Source organism: Drosophila ficusphila, unplaced genomic scaffold (assembly GCF_018152265.1).
Source record: "Drosophila ficusphila isolate 14025-0441.05 unplaced genomic scaffold, ASM1815226v1 contig_791, whole genome shotgun sequence".
Lineage (NCBI taxonomy): Eukaryota > Metazoa > Arthropoda > Insecta > Diptera > Drosophilidae > Drosophila > Drosophila ficusphila.
In genome coordinates, this window is record NW_025064737.1 from 13,565,521 (window position 1) to 13,582,995 (window position 17,475).

Consider the following 17,475-nt stretch of genomic DNA (forward strand, 5'->3'; position numbering starts at 1 on the left):
CAGCAGTAACTGATGTTTAATGCAAGGAACTCTAAATCTGAACTTTGAAGAAGTACAAATATTCATAAAAAACAGCTTTACAAATTGAATTTAAATTGACTTTTACAAGACTCATAAGCTTACAAGTAAACTTACTTAATATAAACAATTTTAAGTAAAATATTCTATTACAAATTACAAACATAAGACATATAAATTTTATCCTGAGAACACTGTAAGTTTTCTACGTCTTTCTTGTATCCCATAAAGTGGTAATTATAGAACGAGTATCTTTTGCACCCGAGCCATTTGTTAACCGATTGCCACACCTTGTTGCCTTCGCTTTTGCTGCTTTCGTGGTGGCGTCTTCCTAGATTGCCGGCCTATTTGATGAGCGCAAAATCAGTCAGAACAAATTGAAATTTGCACCCATCCGAGGAGCTTATCTGCGCAGCCCAGGCACTTGCACCACCGCCCACTCCCGTTCCCATTCCCACTCCCTTCGATTCTGCGGAATCGACAGGCAGCCGGCGCTAATTCATCAACAGTAAAGGCAATTTAGATACTCATCTAACCGGATATCGACAGCCAGGCAGCCAACAGGAGGCAGCAATGTAAGCAGATACCCTCGTCCTGCTCGAAGGACGCCAACCCATCCATTCTGCGGCTGCGAGCATCGCGGAGCGTCCTGCAGACAGGGTTTCATAAAATATTGATGGACGTGGAGTTGGCAGCGCATACTCGCTTCCTGTTCCGTGTCTGTCGCAGCCATAAATAATTTGCTGTAAATGCAATCGTGGGGTTACATGGGGCATGGGCTTCCGTGGTTCCGACTGGAAGAGTGGGTGAATGGGTGGCTAGGTGGATGGGTGGTTGGGTGGTTGGGTGGTTGGTGGGTGGCTGGGTGGTGAATGGTAGGTGGTTGGCAGCTGGAGGTCGTTCGGTGGTTGAGGGCCGTGCGATGCTAATGGCAAGGCGCCCGGTGCGAAAGTGTTTCGTATGAATTATTCGCCGGCAGCCAATTTGGAGTCACGTTTGCCGGCACAATTGAAACTGAACACCGACCATCGAACCACCGGTCATAATGCCTGGTCAGTGTTGACGATTGCAGACTACGAAATGCTACAAAATAAGTGTATTTTTTATATCAATAAGCAAGATAAAAATATAGGCTAACTAATTTATTTTCTTATCTAATATTAAAATAGTTTAGCTTTCAAAAAGCATATCTTTCGTTATTAATTTACTCTCTGCATAATTCTTAAAAATTTTAACAATAAATATAATATAGGTATTGAAAGTTAAATGTTTGTTAACACATTTGAAATGTCATTTGCTTTGATGGAATTAACATTCAAATCCGAAAAAAAATTTTGCGGCCTTATGTAAATAAAAAAATCGAGGCGTGGCTAGAAAAAAGCCAAGTTGACATTACAGCAGAATCCCGCCCAGAATCGCCTGTCAAAATGGCGTAATTTGTTATGTCTGCCACTGTATTCGACCGTGTCTATCTTCAAGCTGGGCTGCTTTTTAATAGCCATTCTCCCGCTGGCCGACTGTTGCTCGGCGGCTGTTGTGCCTTTATCGCCATACCGCCCCGCCCTCCGCCTCCTCCCCTCTTTGCCATCCGCCGGCAGGGTAATGTGTATTTAATGACGCCATCTCATGTACAACGCCCGTATCCGTGCTTCGGTGATCCTGGCCCCGTCCACGGCCACCGGTTGTCCTCCAGCGCCTAATGTCCAGCGACCGCAGCCATCTGCAGGATAATGCCCCACTCCCGACCTCCACTCGGTCGACGGGTGCCAATAAAGCTGCGCCCCTTGGCAGGCATTTCAATTCCGTGCCCGTGGCAGCCCGGCTTTTTCAATATTTTTAAAACGGCGGCCATAAAACGTGAGCGGTAATGTGCGGACAAGGCAGTTTAATTGTACCCCTGCCCCAGAGGCAATCAGCCGCCGCTTGTCTCAGATTATGATTGGGATAGCCCTCGATGTGTTTAAACAATAATTGAATTAAGGCCCGATTACAAAACAATAGGATTCGAGCAAACTTGGGCTCTAAACACTCAGGAAAACTATTCTTGTAAAAGGAAACAATTTAAAATTGGATGGAAAAGAAAGAAATTTTGCAAAGCATTTCATATCTCTTTAATATTTCCTGCTAAAAGAAATTACTTAGCTATATTGATGGTAATATTTTATTCCGTTATTTTATTTTGTATACATAATCTTTCCTTTTCTTAGTGTAAGCTACCTTATACAATCCGAGAGCACGTGCAGTAGTCCGACTAAAACTAATTAATTCGCCACACTTAACCTGGGGATCCAATAAGAAGATTTGGAATGGATTTGTGCAATTGTAATAATACTCGTAAGAGGGGTTAATAAGTACCCTGCGTGTTCAAATGCTTAGCTGAATGACACTTCCTCTCAAACAATTGCACCTAATTGCCGACACTTCAGCTTAGTTGCACATCGATGGCCGCCCACCGAACCAGCCCTTCGATATGGGGCTTTATATATATATGTATATACATCCCACTCCCTGTTCGATACAATTTCCATTCAGTTTGCAGCAGGGCAAAGAGAATATGATGATAAGAAGCAAGGGAAAATTTGCATAAAGCTTTTAACCTAACGACGCGACATTTGCTTTTTATGTGATTCATGGACCCAGCACTCAATCTTTTTTCCTTTTTCAGTCCAGAATGCAACAGCGGTCGACTTCCGCACAATTATTCAGCAATTTTAAACACAACAATCGCATCCAGTGCCCTATGAAGAGAAGGGGGAAGCTGTGGAGATCTGGTTGCATGGCTGATTGCCTGCGGGGGCCAAAAAGCTAGGTCCTTCGATTGCAACTTCGACTTGGTCGCTTAAGCAGATTGAAACAATCTCCGGAGTGGGCAAAAGCTTGCAGCTGACGGGTGAAAGGGGGTTTTCCTCGGCTTTTAACTTTCGCCTCCGCCGACGACGCCGCCATTATTATTATTCTCCGACGTCTGCCTGCAACTGTCAGTTGGGTAATTTATAATGAAGTTTCCTTATTGACAGTGGCAGCCCGGCAACTCCTTCCGCTCCTCCCGCTCCTCTGAATTCCTGGCCACGATTCGCACTTCCGCTGCAGTGATTCTCCTGCAGCCCGGCATAAATTATGGATACCCGCTATATATAATATATCGCCATAAATTGCTTGTCAAGTCGCGCGAGTCGGGTCGACAGGCAGCTAGCTAACTAAGATGCCGGCAAACAAATAACAATCAAAATCACTTTTCGACCCCGAGTCGATTTATATGGGAAAATCTCGGCACTGAGGCCTTAATCGCTGAGGCCAGCCGCATCGTGAGATCGTCAATCGTTTTGATTTATTGCTATTTTATTTGCGCATATCCCTATTTGCCTTGGCCGAAACTCCGAGCGGACTTCGAAACCCATTTCATTGTTCGATAGCTTATCAGGCAAGAGTAAACAGCCAGCGCCTCGGAGGTTGGCAAATATCATAATTTTCGCAGGACTCGCTGCCCTGTGTTTGCCTTCGTCCTGTCACAGTGCCGTGCAGGGCATAAATCTGAATTAAATGCCCTTTTGAGCGGCTTCCCAAGGAGAAAAGGGGAGGGCATGTTTATATTCAGCACATTGTCACTTGTTGTGGCCACTTTCTTGGGCTTTCTTCGGACCGAAACTCCGCCGGGAGCCGCTGCTCAGTGGCCCGGGCAAATAAATATTAATCATTGTGTAATAATTTTCTGCTGTCAGCTAAATTCAAGCAAAGTATTCATAATCCACAAGTAAGAACCGCTCTTGACAAATCGCTTTGCGGGCCACTCCCATAAATATTTATATATATTTCTGCTTCAACTTGGGCGGCAGTTAAAATGCTTTTAAAGTTGCCGAAAGTTGGACGCCGGTTGCTGATTTGATTTGTTTTTTTTTTGTTCGCTCGCTGTTTCCATTTGTTTTTCCGCCGAATCCTGGCCGAACTGTAAATCAGTTTGAGATCCTTTTGATGTGCTCGGCTGCTGAGAAACGAGATTGCAATAATCAAAATGTAATAAACAGGCCCTCTCACACATTCGCTTTCAACTCCTTGGGTCAAACAAAAATGTTGTTTATGCACGGGTCCTTCGGACGTGATTGTGTGTGTGAGTGTGTATGTGGGCTGCTCGTCTTGTCCTTTGTGTGGTTTTCAGCATTCGATGCACGTAACGCATTGTTTGAATTTCATGGCGACTTTATGAGTTTTGTAATCAGGTTTGTGAGCAAACAGACCCAAACACACACACTCACCCACACACACACACGCAACCTCGCACTCACGTGTTAACCTGCACATAAATATTGTTTCTGGTCGTGGGTCCTCAGATGTGGGCGTGTTGACAAGGCGGCCAAACAGCCGAACAGCCAACCGCCCGTTAATGCTAATGAAACCCAAAGTTTTCGGCGCCCCTCCATCTCGCCTATTAAGCCATTTTGTGGTCTACAAAATCCACTTAAAACGTCTGGCGGCAACAAAATATTTTATTGCATACTTTTGTGCGCAGACATTACCTGCATCGCTCCTCGCACCTCACAGTCGATCGGTAAAAATGCCCAACAATGTGATTTATACACGCTGGAAGCACTTAAAACTAGACACATACTCGCACAATAGACTCGACCACGCCCCCAAAAACGCCCACTTTGTTGTTCGCCGGCACTTTTGGAGCTCTTCCAAGGCTCAGGGCTTAGTCAGCACACCAAAAAAAATTACCTAGGGTTTAGTTTAAGTGCTGTTGTTATGAAAATAAAGGTATTATTACTCCAGTATAGGTATCAAATAATGTATATTCTATCTTAAAGAATTTGGCGAATTTCAATCAGTATACATTTTTGGAAGCTCTTGAAAACGTTTTGTTTTTTCTTTTTTGACTTTCTGTTTAGATACATATATTAAAAATACAATCAGTGGATTTTGTAGTATTTTTCCTCTGCTTTCTATTGTCTGGGTGCCAAACAAAAGCCGCTCTGCAGTTGATGACCAGAAATTAACTAAGCAGCAAAGGCAGCAACAAAGTTGCCAAGTCCGAAACAATGGGACAGTCTCGAAGAACCGAAGACCAACCCCCAGCTCCAAAAAGCAAACAAGTTGTGTTTCCAACCACCCCGGTTTGCATGTCTGGCTATCGGCTGTCCACTCCGGAGCATTAAATAAATATTTACCATGCTCTGCAGGAATTTTGAGGCACCAAGACTGCCGCCTGGATAAGGAAAAAAAATATTCTAAATATCATATCATCAGCATTTTTCGATAGAGTCGCCCTGGACATGTGGCTTTTTGGGGTTGGGACCGTCCAGTGTTTACCATTTATTTTTTGATTTGGGTATTTAAGGTGTGGATGGATGTGGAAAGGCGGGCGTGCGTGTCCCCCAAAGTGTCAGTGTGTGTGTGTGAAAGGAGGGGCGAGTGTGTGTGGTTGGCAGTGTGTGGTTGTTTAGGCAGCAGAGTGTTGACAACTTAAGTGGAATTTTGCTTGCTCAAGCGTTGCAAGCATTAGCTTTTATCAGATGACATTAATATTAAATGAAGGACAGTTATTAGTTGGGCTACAAAAAAATTCTATTTCTTTTTTGCCTACCCGGAACTCTATTTTTAATAAAGTTGGCTTATATTTTACAATGCCAAAGATAAAATAAATTTATTGCTTGCAAAAACTTCAACTTAACTCACTTAAGTCTTCTTTCGTACATGATGATCATATAGTATTATAAAGCCATATAGATCAGACTTGATCATCGAACGCCTTACGTTGGAAGAGAAAGGATTCTTTTTGGTGGTGACCGGGATGTTCTTGTGATCTCCCTTGTGAGTGAACATAAGACCGTGCTCCGGATGAGCCACAACGGTATAATTATCATTGTCATTCGCAAAGATTTTCCTGGTTCTCCAGTCGTAGAAGACAATGTCGCTCGGCTGAGGTTGCAGCATCTTTCGCTCCTCAAAAACTGCTCGCCAGTCAACTGCATTTGGTCCTTTGAATCTACAGTTGCGCAGACTTGCCTCGAAGTCAATGTAACCCGACTTGGAGAAACCGCTTCTGCCACTTATTTCCAGAAAGATAATGGTCTGCAAAGGTAGTGCCTTAAAACCGTACTTTATTTCCTCATACTTTTCAAGCACTCACCGATATCTCCTGCTGCACATTGATGTGTTCTCGTTTGGCCAAAGCCACAAGAGCAGGATCAGTTCCCTTGAGATACCGACTATAGTAAATCTGAGACGAAACTGTAGGGTTCAGCAGCTGTTCCAACTGCTTTTTTACATTCAAGAACTCGTCCTCTTCATAAAAAGTACGATGCTCTCGATAGCCAAGTTTCGAGAGAGTGGTGACTGTTTTATGAAAGGGCAAATAGCGAAAGTCCTCGACGGTGGTAAAGGAATGCAAATACTCCTGGTAGTTGTTAAACTTCGCAATGCTAAAGTCCGTCATTATGCCACAATGTATTATTTTGTATTTATACAAAAGTGTTTGCTAAGTGAATTCCTTCACCTGATTTACGGACTCAAGGCCACTAGGTTTTCATGGGTTCACAATTTAAATAACTATTTCTATGCGGTCAATTAGCTTAATATATGTGCTGATAATGACCACAAATTATGGACATTTAGTTGTACACCTATACACTGAACCAAAAGGTTGTTTTCCACTGTTCAACTTAAGAGAAAAAATTGTTTACAGTTTTTGATAAAACCTAAAACATTTGCTATAAGGTACTTATCAACGTAAAAATGTTTTAAAATTTTTACTAAATGTAAAGAAAATATAGTCAAAGTATTTTCTTTAGTGACTAAACCTAGTTTGCATTTGGTATAGAGGGCCTGTCCTAGTTTGACTTCGCAGCACGTTCAGACCAAAACCGCAAATAATGAAATAGTTTAAATAGTCCGGATCATGAATACGTCGATTTTGTGGAATTTTTAATAAATTTCGGTTGACTAACACTAGCTGTGGCGACTTTTCATTTGGCGCATTATCTGAATACCGCAATGGGCAGAATTTAGCATTTTATCATTTATTTTATTTGTCTTTCTCGCCGAGCGTGTTCAAGAGAGGGTTCGGTGTCCAAAAATTTCACACAACACAGAGGACATGTTTATTTCTTCAAATACCCACAGCTCATACCTCTTACCAAAAGGTCGAAATTATTAAAACCATGCTCGACATTCCACAGTTTGGATGTGGAGATGCCATTTGGTGGTTTGCCTGAACAAAATTCCAGGGGTTCACTAACCTGCGGAACGGGCATTTAAATTTATCAACACTTTCGCCATTGACGTCATTTCCGCTCCGGCACGCACACACAAACATCGTGCAGCTGACATAACAATAACAAAATGGCCGACGCGTGCTCAACTATTGAATTCCAAATAATTAACTTGAATGCTAATTAGTTGAATTATCAATAGGCAGCATTATAGGCCCGCCACGACTATTTATTGACATTAAATCGACACGAACGCGCACACACACACACAGAAATGGGTAAAGGGGGCGTAGCAGTCGGTGTTTATGGCCCAATGGGCTTTGTCCGTGATAACCAGAATGTGTTTTAGCCGCATAAATCCTCATTCAGGCGATGGGCTTTGCCAGGCATTTAAATATATCAAGTGGCAGCCCAGATACTCACTATTATTTACATGGGCCCCCATCAACAACTGCAATATCAGCAAGTTCTCGGCGTGTGTAATTTAAGACCACGGCATAAATCATCAGGACACCCGCTCAGACAATTTTGTAAAACACTCTGAGTGTCCTTGCTCCTTCATTCCTTGCCCTTCCTTGCCTTTCCTCCTCCTCGGCTGACTTGGCATGTGTTGAATAAATTTATTGTTGTGCATAATGCTGGCCAAGATCGCAAGCGTAAAAAATTGCCATTATGAATATGAAGTGCATTGCGTTTAAGGAGCAGAGTCGCTCCTGCCAACTGATGACTCCTCATACGCGAAGGAGTGTGAATGATGGCGGCGTTTAAGGACACGATGCGTCACCAGTTGAGAGTCACAGCTCGTAATTATGAATATTAATTTCAGAGCAGGCGGGCAAAGTGCTAACCGCAGGATGAAGGCGTTACCCTGTGGAGCTATGCAAATATACGCAAAACTAATGGTGCAAAAACGGAGTCCATGAATAAATCACAGGAGATTAGGTCCCAAATGATGTGAGAAGGGATAAAGGCGTAAAAGTGTCCATCTCCCCGAAAATCACATACGCAGACACAAAAAACCCGAATGAACCTAAACAAATAGGGACGAAAAAGTATTGGCATAGAAAAAGATACGGGCTGAGGAAAGGCAGAGTTCATATCTGCCTAAATGCAAGTCTTCATTAAATTTGCATATGTCGATATTTTGGGGCTTGCCACATGTCCTTGTAGCAACTAAACAAGTTTCGTCTGAGGGTATCGGAAAAACAAATGCGAATGTCTGACAGCTTACAAGATTTCACATGATTGATGGAAATCGTCAGTCCAATTAAAATTCCATCTTCACTTCTTGATCCTCTTTTCGAGCCCCTGAAAATGTTTGAGGCTAACGAAATTATTTCCTAAAGCCCTTTACAAGCTATTTCAGCTGGTCAATGCGAAAACATAAATTCCGAATCGAAGGACATAGTAGCTTATGAAATTTCCAATTCGGAATTTTATTTTCCTACTTTCAGCAGGACTGACAGAGTTCTCTGTAATTATTTGCCATGTGCGTCAGAGAACTTTGTCGTTTTTGTGAGCGAGTGCACTTCAAAGTTTATGCGCCAAGTGTTACATGGCGTATACGTAATTTTTCATTCCATACCCGGATTCAGATTCTCTTTTGACTGTCATGTTTTACACGCCCGTGTGTGTGTGTGCGTGTGTGTAGTTTCGAGTGCTCTTTTCCCGTGCCCTGTTGATGTTTAGTTTTTAGACAAGCCGGCAAATATATTCGAATTTTATGCAAATTTTAATTGCTTTACTTTGCGATGGAAATTTACGACCGCAGCCGTGTCGCAAAAAAAAAAACAACAGAGAACTGGAGTGAGAGGAAAAGGAATCATCTGCATAAATATTTTAGTGGTGCTAAAATAAATAATAGCCATTCTCGGCGGTTAATTCTCGACGTTGTCGGCAATTAGCCAAGGAGTCAATGGGGCAAGTGGAAAAAAGAGCATCGCACTCAAGCAGATTTTATTGCCCATCTCGGATTTTCCTCGGCCAGATAAAAAGCTTTGCTCGCACAAGCTCGCCAACAGACCCCAAGGACTTGCGAAAAGTTTGAAATTAATTCGCAGAAATCACTCAAAAGGATTGCCAACATCTCGCAGCAACACATGTGTCCTCTTGACTTTATCCACGCAGCATTTCCGGATTTTCTTCTTTTTTTTTGTGCCGTTCCACCATTTTGGACAGTTGCGTTGCTAGACAATTGACCCAGCTGAGTTTTTTATTTGACTTGCTCTGACTGACTTAAACGCTCTTTTAATGGCGTTCTAATGGTCGACCATGACATTTTTATCGCTCTCTTCTGTCCAAACAGTTTGTTAATTTATTTCTGCTTATTTTCTAAGCTCAGAAAATAATTCATTTATATGTCACGCACTTCTAAGCGAACGCTTTTCGGCTTTAAAGTGCATAGCCAACATACAATAATAGATACAAAAAGCTAGCTTCCTTTCTTGTTTTGTTATTCAATTTTAATCTTTTACGACTCCCAATATTGAAATAACATATTGTATTGGGCGGGGATCTTAAGTCTGGACCTTGGGGGCGTTTTCCTTCCTGCAGTTGTTACTTTTTACGAGCATCAATTTCTGCCACATTGACATAAATGTGCATAATAACCGAAATGCTTTTTACATTTCCGCTGCAAAGGAAGTCATAAATAAGCCAAACGCTGACGGGGCATTCGAGCCCGGCGTCTTTGCTGTCCGACTTTATCCGGAAAGGGGCGTGTCCCCGCCCCATTTATTCTGCTGCATCTGCGTCGCCACAATGGGCGCAAATCAAGTTATTACGGCCGATGGCTGGACTTTGCGACTGCGTCACATATGGCGAGTATAAATAGCCGGGCACTTTGCACCCATCCGCCCTGTTGGCCGGTTCACTTGGCCAACTGGCTGGCTAACTGGTTGGTTGACTGGCTGGCTGGCTGGCCGACTGGCTACAAACTTTCTTTATGCGCTTTCCATGAACATTTCGTGGCAGGTTTATGTATTTAATGGACTTTGCACAACTTTCTTTCCTTCGGCCGGGGCCCTTTCTTTTTGGCAATCGCTGCAGACGCTCGCATCGCAAGTTTGGAAGGCTCGGGCGCATTATGTCCATTGGCAAAGTTTTGTGACGCCAGCTTTTATAAGCGCTTCATTTCGCGTCCATTTTGATTATTAGCCAGAGACACAAACACAATGCGTGGGATTTTATGTTCAATTATTTTTGTCGCCATCGCAGCACATTCACTTAACTGCGGCGCCAGGCCAACCATAAATATCGCAATGCAGTTTACACACTGCCGAGATCAAAGGCCAATTAAAATTAATTCGATTTTAATGTGAGTTTAGTTTACTTCCCATTAAATGCAACTGTTAAGATTTTAGTAGGAACATTTTTGTATTATCTTTAATCTACTTTAATTTTATTATTTTTAACTTTTCCTATAAAAAAAAAAAACTTTAGCTTTTTAGCCCGGCTGTCGCTGAAAGGCTTTCATCATCAACCTTGGCATTTCTGGCAGCCTTGAACTTTTGCAGGTAAAGTAAAAGAGATAGCCGAGAGGGCTCTTTTTGTGCGCCTGGTTTGAAAATCTCTTTTGAAAGGGCGGCCAGCATATGGCCCGTTTGAATCGTAAAGTTCAAAAGTTAAGCCAACATTCAGAGGCAAACAAGGCGAGCTTTCAGCTGCCAATGAATATGAAAAATACCTCTCGAAGATACGCACTAAGTCCAGAATTAATCTCAGCTGCTTTGTAAACCGTTTGGGTATGTGGAAACCTTCTATTTCTTTTTCTCGTAAGTCCGTATTCATACGTTTGCCAATTTCGCAGAAGACAGTTGACTTGGCCAAGAGCCTGCGCAAAATAGACAGCGTGAGGCAGCAAAAAGCCAACACACAAGACGGCATTCTGCTGTCGTCTTTGGCCTCCGGCAAACCGTCCTCGCAACATTATTAAAATGTTGTCAGGCATTCCGACAAGTCAGTGTGCAGTTGCGCTGTATTTCATATTTGCAGCCACGCAAGCCCCACTTATTTGTTGCATGTTGCGACGGCAACACCAGACTCAATAAGAGGCAAACAAGCTGCAACGCTCCTTTAATAAACCACTCTGATATTTGTGTGACATATTTTCATGACTTTAAGCTGCAACTTTTATTAACGCTGAACGAAATTAAATAAATTGAATGGTTTAAAGTATTTGTATATACTTTAAATAACTTTAACTTTCGTTTAATTGCTTAAATATATTATTGAAGTCTGATTTTGGTTTGGTAAATAATATTTTCTGCTTCTCTAAATATTTTAAAACAGAAAAAATTAGATATTGATTTACAAGCGGTACAGTGAATCCGCTTCCTATTTGCTGATGCCATGAAGTGTATAAAAAGCGAACATAAATGGCCGAAATGAAATGGCGAGCATCAACAAGCGCTGACAGCGGCGACAACGACACTTATCGAATGCGAAATTGATGAGCTAGGCAAATGACAGTCCGGCTGGGATGGCTCACGTTCCTCGTCCTCGCTTACGTCCTCGTCCTCATCAGCAATCCCAATCCCAAGCCCTCTCCCAATTTCAATCCCAATCCCCCTGCTCATCGGCAACCAAGGGCGTAATGAAGGCCCGGCGGACTGTGTTCGATAAATTCCCGAAATTCGTTCTGACTTAAAGTCAATAAAAGTCCACTTAAGGCTTCATTGTTGCCCGCCTGCGAAAAGAGGCTGGGGTCATCCTGCCACTGCTTTGCCGCTCACAAAAATTGTTTTTTAATGCGCGCACATCAATAGACAAGCCAAATAGTCCATTGCAAATTTAACTACTACCATTTTCGTGCTCAATTTTGTAGCTTTTCCAGAGTTCGGCATCAGATATTAAGCGACAGCATGAACGGAGCTGGTTTTCCAGGGGATTGGACATTCCACTTGGGGGATGATGTTTTCACAGTCAACTTCGGCGCCTTTTACCTGCCAGGCCAAGGATTAATGCCCAACAAGTGGCATTATAGCAAAAACCAGGGATGGTAGATGGTAAAGCCTTCCCCCATATACAAATTTAAAAACATATAATATTTCCTAGAGTTCCTTAGTTAATTCGTTAATCATGTATGGAAAATCATCTTGCTACTGAATAATGGGTACTCATTTTAAAATATTTTATTTCTCTAAATAGTTTATTTAACTTGCATCCCTGAGTAATCCATTCGCATGTGATTTCTCCCCTAATAATTGGAATGCTTTTCCCGGGCTTTTAAAAATAGCCCCAGTTTACCGGTAGAGATTTCAAAAGGGAAGCCTTTTGCCCTGTATCTTTGTAACGAAAACAATAAGTTTCGTATGCCCCTTGCTCCTCTTAACGGGCTAATGCGAGTTTCCCAACAAGTTTCCGTAGCACTGAAGTTTCGCCAGCAAAAGGCAGGTTGGAAAATCGGGGAGAGGGGAAACCGTGGAGCGTGTGTGGCTAATTAGAACACATTTCTTCAATTTAACCCCCACAAAAGTCAGGGAAAACACGAACAAGTTTCGAGGAAAGCTGAAAACTCGGGGCACAGGTCGCTTTAATGAGACAAAATGGGGGTTGAATCCACAATCATGATGAGTATATGCGCAATTATACCGCAAGGAATTACTCTGTCAAACCTTTGTTAAGTCGATTCCAATGAAAACGCTTGAAAGTTTTCGCATGAATGTGATTGTTGTTGGCTCACGGGCCGCGTTGTTGTGTTTGACAAATATTTATGCTAATAAAAGCGGGAAAACCGAGAGCCGTGGCCCCCTCTCCTCCCCTGAAACACTGTTGCCGCTTTCTGCGGCCAGAAACTTTCCACGGGAGTTCAAACTCCAGTTGTGAGCCAAACAACCGAACAACCGAACAACCACTGGGGGACAACCCACTGCTGCGGTCGATGAGCGAAGTTAGCCACACTAGCAACCTGAAACCTCTAAAGTGTGCGATTTGGATTCTATAATAAATTTATTACTTTAAAGGTGGTTGGAATTTAAGTATTTTAAACATTTTTAAGAAGCGAAAATGAGAAGTTGTTATTTTATATCTCAATAATCTGTGAACTATAAACTGTGTTAGTAAAAAGTTAAAGATGCCTTCAGTTATGATTCCCGAACTTAAGAATAGAAAAAATTTAACATTTCACCGTTTATTAATTGATACTAATGCCACCTATAATCATAATAACTCCGAAATCTCTTGTTTCTCCTGCTGAACATAAAATCAACATTTTAATGCCGCTTTAACTTTATTTTGGTTTCATTTCCTAATGCCGAAGGAAACCGAACTGTTGCTCAATTAGAAGTGCCACAACCCTCTAGCCAAACGGGCTTCCCGGCTCGACTTTATTAAATTAACGTTTCATGTTCGTTTAATGAACAAAAGAAAGACGAAAATAATGATGCTTCCAAGGAGGCGTGTTCCCCAAGTGGGGGATGAATTTTTGGGGGGCAAGTGAACGTGTCGCATACTCACCAAAATACAAAAATAAAAGACGCAAATGCGAAAAATGCCGCAAGATGTTGCCGTTGGTGCTGATGTTGCTGCTGTTGTGGCTGCTTTTTGCGTAACAAGCCACTCTAATGACAATATTGGCACTTACAACAACAATCACAACAACCACGCCAAAAACAACAGAAACAACAACAACAGCGGCCACAACAACGACAACAACAATAATAATTTTTGTGGTTATTACCAAGATTACAACGGCAGTGGCAATGGCAACTTTTTGTGCCCCACACCAAAAATGCGTATACATAGAGAGAAATGAAATGGAAATGGTAGTTTACTTAACCAGACTCTAAATAAACTAAATTAATAAACATTTTTACATTATATATTTAAATTATGCTGACATTCGTACGTCAGTTTTTAGAACTTTGAACTTTATCACATAAAAATAGGGTGATATTGGTGAAATATCTTCAACATTTATAGGTTATACTTACAAGATAGGAAACAATATGACCCTTTTTCCGGTGTATGCATACAAACCACGAAGTAAAGAAAGAGAAACATGTCGCCCACAAGGAAGTCAAGCCCACACACGTGCAGACGCACCTACACATGTACAAACATTTATATTCTACTTAGAATTTAGCGACATTTGCCGTGGAGAACAAGTATCAAAGAAAGGAACGAAGGAGAAAAGCCGACGACGGAATGTTTTCATTTTTAATGAAGGCACGTAAAATGCGAAAAAGTCCTACGCAGACGGGCTCACATGGGCGGGCTTTCATAGATTTGCTTTAATTATAATTCCAGACGCGTTTATCACATCAACAACAATACAAGCAGACCCGTACACTTGTACTTGAAATATTATATGGCACTCACACACACAGAAAGCCATTACATCTGTGTGGCCACAAAATGTTTTTTCATAAACTTATACACCCACACACACACGCAGGGGGCTGTTGAAAATTTTTGAATGTCCTGTAAGGTGGCAACCCCGACCGGCAACCCCCTTTTGTCTTGCCGGTTATCCTGTTTTTTGGGTCCCTTAGTCCTTTGTTCAACTGAAATATTTATGCATTCGTATGACAAAAATTGTACAACAGTTGTTTGTATATCGCATTTGCCCTTTTTGCATGCTACTCATCCAACTTCTTGGGCTTGTGAATTCTTGATGCGGCAATTTTGCAACAAAAATTATCTTTTCTCCCCCGGATTATCGCAAACTTTTGCCAAATTGCAATTTACTTAAAAGAAAACATAACAAAATAATACTGTAGTAAAATTTGTTATGCGTTACGTGCGGAGTTTACTTTTCGGGAAAAATTGACATTTCTAATTAGCTTATGGTTTTATGCGTGCAAACAGCATACGAAAACTTTAATTATTTTTAGTGGAACATGTGAGCTAATTTATTAGATTACGTACGATGATATCTATTAAAGTAATAAATAACTTTCTCTGAAAACATTTACAGTGCACAAACAATATATTTTATTGACTTCCCTAAATATTTGTCGTATTTATTTTAGTTATTTTTTCGTTGTTTAGCCCAGCTTATTGCCCGTGCCAAACTGTTATGTAAACAGAATAATGTGTATGCCGTAGCAAATAATTTTGGTATTTTGAAAATGTATTCTGCAGCATATGCAACAAAAGGCACTAATCCCCAAATAAGCCCAATCTGTTTCAAAGAGCAGCTGTGCTTTATGGCCATATCAACCCAGAGCAGCTCTTATTTTCCGGTGGACAGATTCGAGGTGGAATTTGTAAACACAAACTTATATTCGGAAGTGATAAACACTTGACTCTCAATTGGAGAATCCACAGACACCTGGATATCAAAAATATTTCTGCCACCCAAAGGTTAAGCAAACACTTGAAAGCACGCCAAAGACTAAGCTGACAAAGAATGTACTCAAATATGAAAAGCAGAACAGAAACGATATGCAGCCGAGATTGGAAATAATATTTATTTGATATTTCCCGTCGGCGTCGGCATCGAATGCAACAACAGCAACAAATGGCAAACATTTGTGCAAGTTTGAAGCGGCAAACTTAAGCCAAAGTGCACACAATTCATCGTCCTCGAACTCAAACTCATACTCATACTCATACTCATAGGATGTGCTTAGGCATGCAATAATCTAATGTGCAAATATGAATAGTAAATGTGCAGGGCGGGCCGAGTACAACATGTTACATGCCACTAAAAATCTAAATAAAGTGCCTGAAAGGCGGCGGAGAACGGGATTTCTTTCATAAGGCGCAATGCAGTGTAAGATGTTGGTTCAATAGCTTCATCATACGAGTAAGTATGTATGTGGCTACATACCCTGTATAAAGGAACTTTGCCTTCGGCCTGTTTGCTGAGTCCCAGCCGCCAACTGCCGACCGCCAGACACGTGCACTTGAAAACGCCAAAGTCAAACCGACAAACAGCGACGCCAACGCCCGGGCCAAAAGTCAATAATAATAAGTTGGGGGATTCGGAATACAAAAAAATTTCAGCCAGAAGACGACGGTCAGAGGGGCGGAGGAGCAAAAAATACTCAGACAAATTCGCTTGAAAAGGGTAAAGGAATGTAATAATACTTAAAACTTGAAATTCGACTATGTTGTTGGGTCGGATATAAAACCAGGAATGCCAATGTGGAGGAAAAGTATTTGATGTTTGTATATTATTTAAATTTTCTTCTAAACTTAAATATAAAAATTTTAGAGCTTTATGTTGTTGTAAAGATAACAATTTATAGCAATATACGTTTGCCTATTTTATTTTTGTAAAGACATTTTTAACTTTATATTTCCTAATTTTTGTTGTTCTATTTATAATGGTTTGAATTTATAATAAGAGAATCCGTATTAAAATTTAGAAGGCATTATTGTTGTTTAATAATTTTTCAATTTTTTATTTATAAAAAATTATATGCGGAAAAATTTTCTGAATAGATTTCCGGCATCACTGAGTTGCACTGTGCGATCCCCAACCAGGCCCACTAGGCGTATGAGTTATAAGCGAAGTTGCTGTAAGCCTTTCAGCACGCTCCCTCCGTCCCGCTGTCCTGGGTGTCCTGCGTGTCCTGCCCAACTGTCTGACTAGCTGCCTGGATGGCAGGCTGGAAGGCTGGCAAGGCAGGAGCCGAGTTCGAAGGAGGAGGACTGGCGGGCACGTCCCTATCTTCGGCTGACTGTTAGCGCTGCCTGCTTGACTTCCAAGTGGCATTTACTCATTCTTTTCTTCACATGTTTGCCAGTTTGCCCCGCCTCCCCGGAACAGCCATTGCCATTGCAGTCTGCCCGCCTCGATTTGTCATTTTGCTGCCAAGACGAGACAGAGGCTGGGCGGCTGCTCAAAAAAAAGGGAAGAAATTTGAAAAAGAAAAAGCCCTCAATTCTGTGCATACTTTTGTGTGTCGAATTTGAATTCAATTTCCGACGCTGAAAGGTTTTTAATCTTGTTATCAGGCAGCTGCTCAACCGCTCAACCCAGCATGCAAAACTCGAGGATTTTCTGGCCAGCAACCCTTGTTAAACGTTGAGCAGTTGATTAGCTTAACCTTTTTGCTGTTACGTTATGCCCTGCGGCAATCGATTGTTATTCACATATTAATAATTCCACATACTCAGTGGGGTTCGAACAATGAAATCCCCCTTTGTCTTTTGGGAGGAAATACACTTAATTTGGTTATTGATTGGGAGGAATTTTCACACCCTTTTGGGAAATTGTATTATGATTATTTCCCGAAGAGAAGAAAAGTAAAATAAGATGTTGCTAAAAAGGGAAATGGATTACGACTTGACGTCCTTA

At 41.6% G+C, this 17,475-nt stretch overlaps 1 protein-coding gene across 2 annotated transcripts; it reads right to left on the reverse strand.

Annotated features, from left to right (window-relative positions):
* Positions 1 to 4,922: 4,922 nt before the first annotated feature.
* Positions 4,923 to 6,520, reverse strand: LOC108087098 (cilia- and flagella-associated protein 299). 2 transcript variants are annotated; one of them, XM_017184280.2, is made up of 3 exons: positions 6,143 to 6,520; positions 5,689 to 6,084; positions 4,923 to 5,218 (listed from the first exon to the last, which is right to left on the reverse strand). In XM_017184280.2, exons 1-2 carry the CDS (start codon positions 6,446 to 6,448, stop codon positions 5,689 to 5,691), a joined length of 702 nt encoding a protein of 233 aa, XP_017039769.1. In that variant the 5' UTR covers positions 6,449 to 6,520; the 3' UTR covers positions 4,923 to 5,218. The 2 variants fall into 2 exon arrangements, with proteins under 2 accessions (XP_017039769.1, XP_017039768.1); XM_017184279.1 differs by lacking the exon at positions 4,923 to 5,218 and having other exon boundaries at positions 5,630 to 6,084.
* Positions 6,521 to 17,475: the final 10,955 nt, after the last annotated feature.